The sequence below is a fragment of the Mastigoproctus giganteus genome, chromosome 4 (assembly GCF_048544385.1).
Source record: "Mastigoproctus giganteus isolate SK-2022 chromosome 4, ASM4854438v1, whole genome shotgun sequence".
Classification (NCBI taxonomy): domain Eukaryota; kingdom Metazoa; phylum Arthropoda; class Arachnida; order Uropygi; family Thelyphonidae; genus Mastigoproctus; species Mastigoproctus giganteus.
In genome coordinates, this window is record NC_143578.1 from 76,897,708 (window position 1) to 76,914,062 (window position 16,355).

The window sequence follows — 16,355 nt, forward strand, 5'->3', positions numbered from 1 at the left end:
TTTATCACTATCTATATATCTATATATATATATATATATATATATTTTTTTTTTTTTTTTTCAGTATCGAGTATTATCTCCTAGTTCCATTATATAACTTTCGTATCAAGTTATGTATTAATTAATAATGTTACGTTTGTAAAATCTAATCTAAGTATTATATGTATTTAGTTAAAAAAAAGTGCAATTTAATTGACAGTGAAGTTTAACAAGTTAATAAATTTTACTGATTAATTGATAATATACTATACTATACTAAGCTAACGCTATCTAGTACGGGATATAATGTTGTATCGTATAACAATGGCGGCAAATTACGAACGGTAAATCTGTGGACACTAAATATTAATTAACTTCCAAAATCTCGCTATCTCAATTCAGAATAAACCAAAGATCTTGACCAGGTCTATAAGCCACTTATAGAAAATAATTTAATTTAACAATTAAGTCAATAAAGCAGCTAAATATAGCTAAAAACTAACTGTTCGCCTGAGCTGCAAAACTTATAAAACACATGGATTGGATACCCTTACTGATACTAAGTAATAACTTACAAAATCACTATCGAATTAAAAATTAAACTAAGTATCATTAGTAGGAATGTAAAGCTACTCTAGAAAATAAGTTAATATACCAATTTAAGTTAATAAAATAGAAAAAAATTCTCTATTTGCCGGAGCCGTAAAAAGCTATGCCTGCACAAGGCTACTCTCATTCCCAATCAAATTACATAAGTCAATTTATGTTAATAAATTGGCTGTATGGTGTGCTTTGGTAGCATACATTTCAAAATAGAAATGTGCCTAACACAGAATAGCATTATGTGTTAGATACAGTCATTTCATTTGAGTTGTTCATTGCAAAGGTAATTAATATCTTTCAGTAAGCTGCCAAAGAAATATGACATAAGATTTCAGGTGACATCTAAATATGATTAACATTTATATCTCAGGTTTCTAAATACGATTAACATTTATATCAATGATTTATTGTAAATTCCACTGACCTGGTGGTCGTGCCGGAGTATAAACAAGAACATTTACTACTATCGAGAGAGAGAGAGAGAGAGGTGCTAAAGGAAAGGTAGATTTAAAAAATTTCAGTTTATGTATGCTAATTAAAAAGGATTTGAAATCACGGGTGTACATGTTGGCTCTCTTTAGTTAAATGTGTAACTAGACTGGCAGAAAAGTGGCAACCTTTGATGGGCTTATTTAAAGAAGAGGTTGGTAGTGATCAGAAAAGCCATATTGAGTGCCTTTCAGAGTTACCAAATTAAATTGCACAATAAGCAATCATTAATGAGTGCCACCAACTCGTATCCAAATCCAATTCATGATCCAAAAGAAATTTTGAAAGAAGACAAATTAATGAATTTCCCATGGAAAAGAACTTTTGAATTATACACTTCTGGTGAAAGCAATCCTAAACAGGCCAAGCAAGCTGATAATTCTAACCATATTATCTTCACTCATGCAGATATCTTCACATTTATGTCTTCTGGCTTGAATAAAGCAAATTTTCTTGTTTCTTTTAAATGTATGTTCAAGTTTTCAAATCTTTTAGATGTTTGAAAATCCACGCACCAATCAATCCAAAGTACCTCATGTCCATGTAATGAAGTCATTACTTCTAGATATGTTGAAGGATGTTATGTGCAAATTTACCAACAGTTTTTAAATCTTCCATTTTGGAAATTGATTACCATACCAGACATTTCTAATGCCATTTCTTGTAACGTTTTGCTCAGTGAGGAGGTACCTTATGACTGTGATTGATTACATTGTGGACAAGTTCCCATTTAAAAATCATGTCCTTATAAATGCTGAGATGACAAAACTGACAAATTTCATTAACTGGCAGGGCATCATTTTCAAATTTGAAATTTTTTATAGGCAATTTTGGGTACTTCTTGGTGTTGTTAAAGATAAAGAACCAAATGAAGCAGCAGATGTTTTGCAGCATCAGTTCTGTTTCAGTGAGAGAAACTTATGAAATTTCTATTACAAAAGAAGAAAGAAGTGGTGTATGTTGGTACTTGGTTGGGGAACTGACAATTGCACAAGGAAGCTTGAAATATAACAAATTATTCCAAATCATGCTTGACAGTTTAGCAATTTTTGATAGTGGTGTGGAGTGTGTGAGAATATTCAGCCAGATGAGAAAAGCAAAAACTGGGTTCAGATCTCTTTACGGTTGAACTTTGGACATGTTCAACCATAACTATCCATAATTTTGTTATTGTTAACACATGTACTTGAGTACATGTGTTAACGATTGAGGCAATACGTGGAAGAAAAGTTCCTAGAAAAAGGGCCGTGAGCTCTCCCGCAGTCCGTTATGGGGAGATCAAATTAAGTGCTAATCTAAACGAAACAGTGTAGATTGCCTGTCCTCGTCCGTTACAGAGAATGTCCGCTAGACAGAAGCTGCAAACACATTAAAACCAATAGAGGTGAGTTGGGGAATTTGAAAATGTCCGTTGTAGAGAGATGTCCATTAAAGAGAGGTGTCCATTAGAAGAAGTTTCACTGTATATGATATCAAAATTATTTTTTGCATCCAGTTCCTTTGTAACCACATCATAATATCCTATCAAATTTGTCAGACAAGAATTTCCCTTAACAAACCCATGCTGTGTCTGAATTATTGCTGCAGTCTTGTCTAGATGAGCCTGCAATGCATCTTTAACCAGTGACTCCATTATTTTACCCGGAACAGAAGTTAGTTTAACTTCTGTTCCGGGAAACTAACTTCTGTTCATATCCACAATGGAAAAGCAGTATCAAGGTTGCTGGGATACTGTGATGGGAGAAGGCTGCTGGTTTCTTAAGAGGTTTGTTTGTGTTTGTGATTTGGTTTTTAGGAGCATTAGCAACTAAGGCCATATTGCTCCGGGATATGCGGTGATCATTTCCAGACCTTTCCGCATTTGGTGGTGACGGGCTCGAACCCCGGTTTAATCAAGAAGCGTGTGCTACGCACTGCTGCTCCTTCCCACCTGGCTACGGAGGCGCTTTTCTTAAGAGGGAAACAAAATGTACTATACAGAAAAACTGAGTTGTAAAAATTTTCCAGGAAACAGAATGTATCTATGTTGTACATTATATGTTTGATTAAAGTATTTTAAAATGAATAATTCATTTTTAAGATAGCATAGGTATTATTGTATGATATTAGAAAATGGTGAATTCATTTATAAAATTACAGCATATTTTTCAATGGAGTATAATTTTGGCATTTTCTGAATCTGCAACTTTAGTTCAGGGATATGATTTTTTTTTTTTTTTTTTTTTTTTGGCCAGTGCTATTTGAGGTGATAATGGAAATTTTGAATAATAGAAATAATTTTTTTTTCCACTTTTATATAGGTTTGGGATTCAATTATTACTGTGAAAATGTATGATGCAAGAACATTATTTACAGTAATTACAATAAAAAGTGCTTATGTTTAGAATATATTATTTTCAAAAGTTTTTGTTAATAAAGGTATTAACACCATGTGTAAAATATGCAATATACAAAGTATGTACTAAATTAATAAATTTGTAATTATCTCTTTCTTACAACATTTAATAAAGCTATTTAACTTAGTTCTAAATACACTGACTGATATCCAGTTCTGATAAGTAAACTTTCTTAAAAAGAAATATGTAAAGCTTTCCAGTTGTAACGTCTCCCCCTAACCAAACTTTCTAAAATGCTAAAATTTCCATTGTTGATTGCAATCTTGAGAGAAAATTGATACTTTCAAAAAGCTGGAGTTCAGACATTTTTAAGGATGAAAACAGGATTTTTTGATTTTTTTTTTTAAAGTATAGACTGCACTAGAAATCCAATTTAGCTGGCAAAATACTTTATATTAATATACAGTACAGCACAGTATGCATTTAAACATTAGGTTATCTAGCATTTTTTTGTGTGTCTTTGGATTTCTTCTTTATTTTCAACAATAAATGCACTACAGAGCACCCAATTACAGTACATTTTGTTGTGTTTATTTTCTATTTCCGATTCTCTGAATTTTATCAAAGTTTACGTCGCGGTTCTAAACCCTTTTTCAAGAATTTTAAGGCATGTGTAAAACTTCTGATGAATTGCAGTAGCACACTGTCATTAACAACCCTGCCAACATTTGTATCATCTGCAAACTTCGACATTAAGCCTGATATACCTTCATCAATATAATTGATAAATATACAAAACAACAGTGGACCCAACACCGAACCCTGTGGGACTCCATTAATAACATTAGTCCACGAAGAGCAGCACCCATTGATTACTACCTTCTGTCTTCTCCCACTCAACCATCCTTTTATCCATTGTAGCAGCTTACCCTTAATACCATTCTGCTCCAATCTGTACAGTAGCCTTCCATGCGATATGATATCAAAGTTATTTTTTGCATTCAGTTCCTTTGTAACCACATCATAATAACCAATCAAATTTGTCAGACAAGACTTTCCCTTAACAAACCCATGCTGTGTCTGAATTATTGCTGCAGTTTTGTCTAGATGATCCTGCAATGCATCTTTAACCAGTGACTCCATTATTTTACCCGGAACAGAAATTAAACTAACTGGTCTGTAATTACTCGTGTCACCCTTTGATCCCCCTTTGTGAATTGGCGATACATTTGCACATCTCCAGTCCGTGGGAACCTCCCCTGAGTCCAAGGATGCTCTCATAATTATGGCTAAGGGTTTGCTTAGTTGCTTTGCCGCCTCCTTTAATAAAACTGGATAGATCCCATCCACCCCAGGTGCTTTTCTTATGTTTAACTTCAACAATTGACACTAGAGATTCATATTCTCTCTTTCCTTCTAAAAACCCATGCACAACTGCTCTAAACAATTGCCAAGCTGCTAGTTCAGTATACTGTAGCTTTGTTTCATAGACATCAACTCTGAGGAGTTTCTTTATTTGAGGTCCAATGAAAATTCCTTCTCTTAGTTTTACAATTTTGTTAAATTGGGGAACACTTCCCTTAGGTAGCAGAATCCATTTCCTTCTTTATCCAGAGCCTTAACAATATTCATTAATCCAAGTTTATATGCAAAGGCAGAAGAAGAATCTTTTTTGGTTCAACCAGTAGAACATATTTTATATTACTTCTCTCTGGTAAAAATCCTTTCCTCTTTTTAATATAATGTTTTGTTGCTATACGACTGTGCCACAAACAGAAACCATTTTGTGAAACTTCATTGTAAACAAGGTAGTAATACAATTAAGATTACTACAGACACTCCAAGCAAAGTCACAGTACTTTGCACTCAGGATCTTAGAAGTACTTTAATGTTTCTTTTAAGCCAAACAGAGTGAAGTTGAGAAACTGGTAGAAAAGCATTTCAGTTGGTCTACAAAACTGCTTTTAAAAACTTAACTTTGAGACATCAGTAAATGTATGATATTCATTAGTATTGCATTCAATTTTTATATTAAAATTTAATTTGTAGTTCTGAATAGATTAAGTAAAATGTTTGTTATTGAAAATTTTTGGTGACACCCATATGATTTAATAATAGTACTTAGTTTATAGATGGGGAAAAATCATTAGTATTTATGTCAGTAGTTTGTACATAAAATTAAAATAGTTTTGGCAATTTACCTCAGATGATCCTTATTTGCTGTAATCTCTGCTTGAAGTTAGACTGATTTCAAACAATTTCAAATTTAATTGTATAAAAGTTTGTAGAAAGCTAAACAAATGTCTACCCTTCGTATACAGTGGACCCCACCCCCCACAGCTTTACGATGTACTTTCCATAATAAAATACCGTTCACCATACGATACATAGTAAGTGCCAGTAATTGTGATCAAGTTTGCGAATTGAGTTTTAATTCAATTAAAATACAAATTTATACCTTATTACGTAATCAAATAACAAAATGGAATGATATGTGAAAATTGGAAGAATATTTTCCACAGGTTAGCAAAATAAAAATAAATTTATGCTTACATACATAGTTTAATTAATACTGTAATATGTACATTAATAACTACAGTAAACCCCCGCTATTCGCGGTATCTGTATTCGCGGTTTCGCTTATTCGCGATCGCTGATTTAATATAAAATAAAACTTTAAAAAATGTGAATTTTAAAGCGCCATGAATAATTTCCACCGTAAAAAAACATGGGCGTGGCTAAAATTATCTTTCCCGGTCAAAACAGCGTTCAGTGGGTGGGGGAGAGGGGTGACAAAATCGTGAGCATGGATGTTTCTCGCTAATCCTTGTTCAGTATTGTTATGCGCTTGTCGTGGAAGATTTGGTCGTTTGATTTTAATTTATATGCTTATAAATTGAATAAATTTATCAATTTATAAATTGATATGCTTACATAAATGATAAATCTACCGTTTTGCAGTGTAAAACAGACTTTTTCGAGTGTGTTAACGGAAGAAAGTGCCTTTATTGTGGACGTTCTTTTTTTACCCGTACAAAAATATGCTACGAATAACAAGGGAAATGTGAAAATATCAAAGAAGGTGATGATTAGCGAATAAAATTGAGTTATTAGACAAAATTTCTAATGGTGAAAGTGTCTCTTCAGTGGCAAAACATTATAAAATCAATGAGTCAATGGTACGATCAATCAAAAAATCGGAAGAAAAAATCTGCCATAGTGTCCGTGAAAACGCGCTAATTGCTTCAAAAATTTGCTCTGTAATTCGTGATGTTAAATTAGAAAAAATGGAAAAGGCTTTAAATCTGTGGATAGAAGACCGAACTCAAAATAAAATTCCGTTAAGTTGACTCATCATTCGTGAAAAGGCAAAACTCCTTTATCAACACTAGCGAAACTGGTGATAGCACTGGCGGGATAAGTTTTTTTGCTAGCAAAGGCGCTGGTTTGAAATTTCTAATAAATATTTTCATTTCGATGCCATATGCTTGCATTTCATATGTACATATAATACATACATAGACAAAAATTTAGACTAGTTTTTCTTATATATTTCATACTTTGGAACGGAACCCCTTTATTACTATGGGAGCCATAACTCAGTATTCGTGCTTTTGGTATTCGCAACATTTCTCAGGAACGTAACCCCCACGAATAGCAGGGGTTTACTGTAATTGATATTTCTGTTCACTGATTTTTTTTTTTTTTTTTTGGACTGTAAAATTTAAAACAATAAAAAAAAAGATAAGCAATCAATAACAAAGAACACAATATGCACAAATTGCAACTAACACGATATGCACAAGTGAGATACGGAGTAACAAGTTTACGAAGCTTAAAAGGTAGGAATGAAGAAAAGATTCTGAAAATTTATTTATGATTTTTATATTATTGAAGAGGAATGGGAAACACACTTCACCATAATAACGTAAAAAATTTTTTTTCTTTATTGTGTCATGGTTTTGTGTTTATTCCAGTGTATAAGGTGCACCACAGTTTTACACCAACTCTTTTCAAATTAAAGTTGAGTGATATACACTGGAAAATACAGTACAGGCTGGCCTCGATTAATGCAATTAATTTGTCCTGAGAGTGCATTGTGAAAAATGGAAATGCATTAATCAAATATAATAATCAATAGGAAAAATTATAATTCGTCCATGACCTTCAGGAATGCCCATAAAGAATTTTAAAAAGATCTTTTAAATAACTTTGTAACTGTATACCATGTAAAAGATAATGAAAATAATTATAGAATTAAATGTTTATTGTGTAAAATACACAATGAAGAAACTATTTCTGCTTGTTATGGAATTTGTTTTAACGGTGTTGGCTTTCTTCCTTTTTTTCATCAATCAATTTCTGATAACCAACAACAATCTTCTCTAGGCCCTGGTGAAATGAATATCACAGAGAACCTCAAACCTTTTGTTTGCGGTTCTCTGCCATACAAAAGATTTTATCTAGTTCTTTTACTGTTATCTCCTTTGCGGTAACATTTTCATCTGGCTCATTTAAAAATTAATTTTTAAATGCAGGTCTGCAAGTGACTTTATTAGCAGAGGAGAAACAGGTAACACATCTGCTTCTGATGGTTGATGGAACACACTGAGGTGGGCAGCAGGAAAACACTTGTTTATTGCCCGTCCGAAGTGCGGTAAGCTTAGCGCTTGGATTGAAATCTTTTTTAACTATCACACAATCGATCGTGTTAACTGGAAATTTGCATCGTGTAAAGTAAAAAGTTTTTTTTTTTTTTTTTTTTTTCAAATAGCAGTAACTGGAAAACGCATTAATCGAACTTGCATTACGCGAGTATTCTATATAAAACTAATACAATTTCCGTTATGGAAATCACCTTTTAGAGAGATAAATAGCTTAGTTATATAGTGAAAATTTCAACTTCCGAGGTCTTGGAAAAAATTTCCAAAAAACAATGGATTCACATTACGATATTTTCCTGATACAGTGGTCTCTCTCTAATGGATTAATATCATAAATCGAGGATCCACTGTATATTGCAAGCTAAAGTGGTTTTATTAAAATTTTGACAGATATCCACTAATTATTGAGAGTTGGGCAAACAGTCAACCAATATAAAAATGCTTCTGCAACTAAAGCATTTTTATAGTGGTTGACTACTGCTACAGAAGAGAAAAGATGGCCTACCTGCTCTGTTTTTAATTAATATATGACCTGGGATACTAGTTTAGAAACTGCTCATTATTGTTTATATTGATAGAAAATTTATAGCAAATTTTTTTTCTTAATATATAATTACTATCACTATGAAAAGCATTGAAACCATATGCTAACCCAGGATTAAAGATGGTAGCCAACAACTTGATATATACCAGTGTATAGATTATGTTGCGATGTAAAGTTATTTCCAATGTAGCTTACTTCAGGAGCTGGTCCACTCTTCAAGGTATGGTGGCTGCTTTTGATTAGATGTTAATTTTTACACAGGGAATACAAGTCAATATTATTATAATTATTCACTGTAGGTTGACAGTTTTTTTTTTTTTTTCTTCCCTAGATGAATATAATACAGATCAGCCTTTAATAATATTTTGCATTCTTCCTCATGAGCAAAAGATGTCAGTGCTTAATATGGTGGTAAAGCGCCACGCATCCTTTACAGAACCACTTAAATCAAAAGAACAGCTTATATTTCATGTTGGATATCGTCGTTTTAAAAGCTCTCCTATGTATTCGTCATATTCGAGTGGTGATAAACACAAAGTGCGTATGAGAAATTTCTCTAATTTTTGTGTTACTTTTTGCTTATTTATTTTTATTTAATTTGCATCCTTTGCTAATCATATTTTTTATGATGTTACTGATGTATTTATTTCTCTAAGGTAAATTTAATGATTTCAAAGGATAAAAAGATGCTTATTTTAATTTGAAATTGAACAAAGAAGATAAAGAAATTTAATGAGTTTACTTTTTTAATGGTGGAACATTTTAGTTTTCCTTCTTATTGGCATTCTGATATTATTTAAACAAATGATATCACTGTAATACTTTGTATTATCTTGTGGTATTCTCATTGATATTGACAATGGACAGTAATGGAGTTTCCCATGTCAGTTTCACTTTTATGAAAATATAACAATAGTTGAATTTAAAAATCTGTTGCTCTGGACAAAAGCAAATTTGTGCACTTCTATCCAGCTATCATTTTTCAATATAAGTTTGTCCCATTCTGTGTGTTGTTCGAGAAGAATACCATCATTATTAAGTGTACTAAAACCATTTAAAGCATTAAAACACTTCAGTTAGATTTCCTCACAAGTACCTAGCTTCCAAACGCTGGACTTTGGTGACCCATAGTCTTTTGTGGTAAAAGTGCACTTTTATATTCTTCACTAATCTAGTTCTTCTCTGCATCCATTCTAAGAGATTCACAATTTATGACTGTACTTCTACAAGAACAGTTATTCATTGTAATACAATCGCACAATTATTTTATAAAATTTATTCTTTGAATTGAGAAGTCATGTAAGAAGGCCAAAAATAATCATTTTATTTTTTTTTTGTTGTTATATATACTCTAAAGACTTGAGTGTGTATATGATCTTTTTTACTGTTTAATTTGAAGCAATTTTTATGTACCATTAAACTTCCTTAAATATTTGATATATTGTACAAGAAATGAAATGCAGTTTTGAAATGAAATATTTGTACTGTGATAGTTATCCTGCAGTTTTTGGAAAGGAAAATGTTTGTAGTCTTTACAAATATTTTTTAATTCTAGTGAAAAGTCATAAGTTTCAGCTGTGATAAATATCTTAGGCCGCCGTAGCCTAGTGGTTAGGCGCGCGAGTGCATAAGTACACGTGCCTTGAGTGACCGGGGTTCAAGCCCGTGACTGCTGAATACGGTGCTGTTTCTTGTATTCTGTCTTTCTTGTGAACTCCTCTGACCGTTTGGTCGTCCCGGAGTATAAACAGAAAATTTATTTATTATTTATTTATCGTTATTCATGGATCATTTGCAGAGTCAAAGAATGGAATTTTCCACTTCCAAAGGCTGAAGACAAGTTTGATGAAATTAAACCAGCTTTTATATTAGTTTCAAATAAAGTCTCACAGGCAACCTCAGATACATTTCCCATTGCAATTCAAGAGAACATTTGTCATTTGAAGGAGCCTTCATCCTAGTTGCCACCTGGGCTCCTACCCATATGCAACTAGTTCTTGGCCGCAACTTGTTTCTGAACCAATTTCTTTGGTTAATAAAATCATTATCTATAAATTTACAACAAAACAAAACAAAAGTAAATGAAAATAGATAGGATGACCATTCTATCTATTTTAATTTGAAATAATGACCAGGGATGGCACCTTCGCCCCCACCACAAGGTGGTGAGTTGCCCTATCTAGCGAAAAATTTGGCATACAAATACGTCCTTAACATACTTGACAAGTCTATCATATAAAATATTAGAACTACCAACGTGAGCTGTGTGAATGCAAGCATCCCTCCCTCAGAGGTCAGAATATAGTGGGCACGATGTGGAGGCTGGTCTCTAAGCATAGATTTATCTGAGGTTACGAGACCCGGCCGGTGTCAATTCAAGAGGACAGAGAAAGGAAAACTTTTTATATATAAGCAGTCGTGGAAACTTCTTTTCATTTATCCATTTTATTTAAAGAAAATAAAAAAAGCAGCCTTCAAAAAAAATAATTTATAAGAAACTTTAGTATTCAAAAATGTTAGACTTTCAACACAGGTGGACCACTGACTTAGTTATTTGGATGAGAACTTTTAAGATTCAAATGAATAATAATTACAGGTAGTTCCTAACTTTATGAGTTAATTCGTTCCTAGCATGCACTTGTGAAGCGGGAATTTATTTCCCATAGAGATAATGTTAAAAACAGGGGTTACATTCTCAACAATGAAATTAGTTAGCTAATTAGTTTATGTTTAAACAAATGAATGAAAACATAGCCTGTAAAATCAACCAAATTATTTAAAGAAATTGTTTGACTTACAAATGTTAAAGAATGTTGATTCATCATCATTCACTAAATGCACACTCGTTGTTGGTTTGTTGCACAATGAGTCATCTTAAGAAATGCTTCGGGGGGGGGGGGGTTCCAAGATAATCTCTTCTCTTTTCTTTATAAATTTTACGATAGCATGCATGAGCATTTTTTAATGGGAAGCACAAATTGCAACTAATGCAATTCATGCGGAGTAACAAGTTTACAAAGCTTAAAAAAAAAAAAACAAAAGAGGAATGAAGAGAAGGTTCTGAAAATTTGTTTTTTATATGATTTGAAGATTGCAGTGAAGGGGAAATACATTTCACAATAATAACATAAAAACCCACACAATTCCAGCTATTGGTATTTTTGCAAATGCAATAAGATCAAGTTTACTACCCATTTATAATTAGATGCACTAACAGAAAAGCCCAATAAACCATAAAGTGCAAATTGTTTTATGGTAGTGACCTCCAAAAATGTGTGTTAGAAAAATATCACAAAGGCATTCAAAATTGATTCTTATAACAGAACATATGATAACAATGAAAGTGTAGTGCATTTTAATGATTTGAATTGGTAACTACCACAATTTACATTATAAAAATGACCTTTTAGAGAGATAAATAGCTTAGTTATATAGCGAAAATTTCAACTTCTGAGGTCTTGGAACAAATTACCAAAAAAAAAAAAAAAAAAAAATGTGTTATTGGGTTCACATTACGATATTTTGAAGATACGTGGTGCCTCTGGAACGGATTAATATCGTAAAGCGGGGTGTACTGTTTTGTAAAGCTACATGCATGGTTTGAAATGCAGTATTTATGAATAACTTGGCTGGGGAAAAAACTCATAAAGTGAGGATAATACATCAGAAGCTAGCAAGGAAACACCAGCTGATCGAAGAAAGTGTACCATACTACAAGTTGGAACCCCAGGCAGTGCTAGAGACCCCAATCCATAAACTGTACTGGGACCGTGCCATAAAAACAAATAAGACAGCTTTGCACAACAGACAGGACATAACCCTTGTGGACAAGAAGGGAAATGCTACCTATCTGATTGATATAGCAGTACCCAACACCGGCAACCTGCAGAAAACCCATAGGGGGAAAAAATCAGGAAGTACACAAACCTAAGACAGGAGATCAAAGAAATGTGGCATATGCAACAAGTAATGACCATCCCAATCATCGTTGCAACAACAGGTATTGTCCAAAAAAAGACCCTACATAACAGCCTAGCAGCAATGGGTCTCCCAGCAAACACCTACAAGGAACTCCAGAAAGTCTCAATCCTGTATACCTGTAGGATAGTCAGAGAGTTCCTCGACCAACAGTAATGCCAGACAACAACCACCACCCTGTGTGCTTGGTAGCAATACCCATCACAAGGTGGAATCCCCCAATCAGGAAGAAATAATATAAGAGCAATAATAATAATGCTATCTTATTTCTAGGTTTTTGCAAAGTCCTAAAGATAAATATTTTGGCTGCATACTTTTACTTAAAAGTAAATTAGAGATCTACTGTTTATGTATGTAATTTTAGTTATTGTGAAAGGGCAAATCTGTTTATGCATGCTAGTAGTTCTCTGCCAAAGCGAAATCCTTTTTGAATCCAAATTTTTTTAGAAAATAACATATTAATCTTTTATTTCAGGTGTTTGTTGTTTATTTAAAATGCAAACCTTTTTTAAAAACATCAGTTAGTGTACTAATTAACAAAAGGTTTGTGTCTGTACATTTGTAAAAGGGAAACCTATACTAAATCCAGGTTATAGTCGTTTAGGAATACTCTTTTCGGGTTATATAAGTGGGGGGGGCAGTATAGTGAACCTCTGTGTTGTATACTTTCATGTTCAACAACAGTTATTCTAATTTAAGTTGTAATAAGTGCAGAAAAAGGCCATGGGTACCTTCTTATTTTTGTTTCAAACATCTAGAGGTGGTGTACTAGTAGTAGTAATGGCATGTGATGCAAGAAAGCAAATGTATGAGCTTATGCAGCATCAGCCAAAAAAAAAAAAAAAATCACACCATTCCCTCCAAATGCCTGTCCAGTCCCTCCTTAAATTTATTCAACCTATCAACTTCCACAACGACAGATGGAAGTTTGTTCCAGCAATTAACCACCTGCTAGCTAAAGGCAAATTTCCACACATCTATTCTGCATCTGTCCTTTCATAATTTGAATTTATGCTCCCTTAGGTTCGTAATCTGAACAAGTCGAAGGATCCGATCAGAATTCAGCGTGCTGAACCCATTCAAGGCCTTATACACCTCAATCAGATCACCGCGCAGGTGCCTAGTCTCCAGCCACTGCAATTTGCAGAACTTAACTCTCTTGATAAGAGGATCCCTTCATTCCCCTCACCAATCTTGTTGCCCTTCTCTGTACACGCTCAAGTAAATCTACATCCTTCCTAAAATGAGGCCTCCAGACCTGTACGCAGTACTCAAGGCGTGGCCTGACCATTGCCTTATACAGAGGGATAATCACCTCCTTTTCCCTGTTAGCAAAATTCCTATATATCATTGACAAAACCCCATGACCTGCCCTGGCAGCCTGTCTGCATTGCTCAGAAAACTTCATATCTGCCTGTACAATTACTCCCAGGTCTTTTTCATTTTCTACCACCTTAAGTGTAGTACCACACAGTTGGTACGTTTCTCTGGGGTTACTTCTACCCATATGCAGTACTTTGCATTTGTCATGGTTAAACTTCAGTTGCCACTTCTTAGCCCATCTGACAAAATTATCTAGATCCTGTTGCAGTAGCACACTGCCATTACTGTCATTAACAACCCTGCCAACCTTTGTATCTTCTGAAAACTCCGACATTAAGCCTGATATACCTTTATCAATATCATTGATAAATATACAAAACAACAGTGGACCTAACACCGAACCCTGTAGGACCCCACTAATAACATTAGTCCAAGAAGAGCAGCACCCATTGATTACCACCCTCTGTCTTCTCCCACTTAACTATCCTTTTATCCATTGTAGCAACTTACCCTTAATACCATTCTGCTCCAATTTGTACAATAGTCTTCCATGTGCAAGTGTCAAAAGCTTTCCTGAAATCCAAATATATGATATCAGAATTATTTTTTGCATCCAGTTCCTTTGTAACCACATCATAATATCCTATCAAATTTGTCAGACAAGACTTTCCCCTTAACAAACCCAGGCTGTGTCTGAATTATTGCTGCAGTCCTGTCTAGATGATCCTGCAATGCATCTTTAACCAGCGACTCCATTATTTTACCCGGAACAGAAGTTAAACTAACTGGTCTGTAATTACTTGTGTCACCCTTCGATCCCCTTTGTGAATTGGGGATACATTTGCACATCTCCAGTCTGTGGGAATCTCCCCTGAGTCCAAGGATGCTCTCATAATTATGGCTAAGGGTTTGCTTAGTTGCTTTGCCGCCTCCTTTAATATAACTGGATAGGTCCCATCCACCCCAGGTGCTTTTCTTACGTTTAACTTCAACAATTTCTCTTCCACTTTGCTCTCAGTTATTACAAAATCATTAAGTATCCTGCTACAGTTTGATAACCTTCTGCCATTTTCAAACCTTAATAATTCCTCACGTGTGAATGTAGATGCAAAATACTCATTCAGTTTGTTTGCTATCTGGAGGTGGTGTTGTAGTAGTGGTATACTTTCATGTTCAACAACAGTTATTCTAATTTAAGTTGTAATAAGTGCGGAAAAAGGCCATGGGTACCTTCTTGTTTTTGTTTCAAACATCTAGAGGTGGTGTAAACACATCTTTCTTAAAATGAGGCTTTCAGATCTGTACATCAGTGACAGAACCCCCATGAGCTGTTCCAGCAGCCTGTCTACTGCTCAGGGAACTTCATGTTGTTCTGTACAGCTACTGCTGGGTCTCTTTCATTCTCCATCTACCCATATGCAGTAACTTGCATTTACCATTGTTAAACTTCAATTGCCACTTCTCAAGCCCATCTGCCTAATTTTTTTTTTAGGTATTTCCGCAGTAGTATGCCTCGATTCCTGTCATTAACCACCCTGCCAACGTTTGTGTCATCTGCAAACTTAGGCAGTAAGTTTGATATGCCAGCAATGTATCCTGAGGAACTTCACTAATAGCATTAGTCAAAGAGTAGTGTCCACATGAAACCACCCTTTGCTTCTGCCATTCAACCATCTCTTTATCCATTGCAGCTTGCCTCTAACGTTACACTATTCCAGTTTGTACAGCCACGTTGTCTGGGAACAATGTCTTCGATTTTTATGTTTCTTAACCAAGAGAATTTTCCACATTCCTACTGTGTGCACATTTGATGACTTAACCAATATTTCAAATTTGTGTACTATACTCCTAGCATTAGTATAACAACCACCTGATTTTTCTTTTATTAACCCAAGCACAAGCTTGTCCCGTGACAGAATTTAAGGGAAAGGAACAAATGAGCAAGCAGACCTTGTAATAGCCAACACCTCCATCTTCAGGCCGCTGTATGCACCTATACACAGAGTGGTGCAAAATAAGCTGACCATTTTAAACAAATAACTTTTTTAGTTCTTTTTAGGTTTGTAATTTTTTGTATTTAGGACACTTGGGAGAATTTAATTATGGAGAGGTACACAATTTCTCAGTGGACCAAAATAGTCACAATGTTCTTGTAAAACAATTGGTCAGTAGTTCTAACAGAACGAGCATATAGAAGATTTTATGACGTTCGAGAGGCACCGAGTAGGAACACTGTTTACACTGTGGTTCAAAATTTTGAAGAAAGGGGAACTGTTAGTGATGCCAGACACAATGGAAGACCTCATAGTGGTCGATCAATGGAAAACATTGCATGTGTACGGGAAAGTGTTGCAGATCAACCCCAAACATTGACCAGAAGGTGCTCTGCTCAACTGAAGGTCTCTCGTCGCTCACTGCAGCGAATTTTTCCTAAAAACT

At 34.3% G+C, this 16,355-nt stretch overlaps 1 protein-coding gene across 1 annotated transcript in view; it reads left to right on the forward strand.

The window, feature by feature from the left end:
* Tsr1 (Tsr1 ribosome assembly factor) overlaps positions 1 to 16,355 on the forward strand; it is a 256,253-nt gene that overhangs the window by 182,643 nt on the left and 57,255 nt on the right. Inside the window, exon 16 of the mRNA XM_090371624.1 lies at positions 8,947 to 9,152. Coding sequence (XP_090227750.1) covers positions 8,947 to 9,152 — 206 coding nt within the window. The remainder of the gene's footprint in view (positions 1 to 8,946; positions 9,153 to 16,355) is intronic.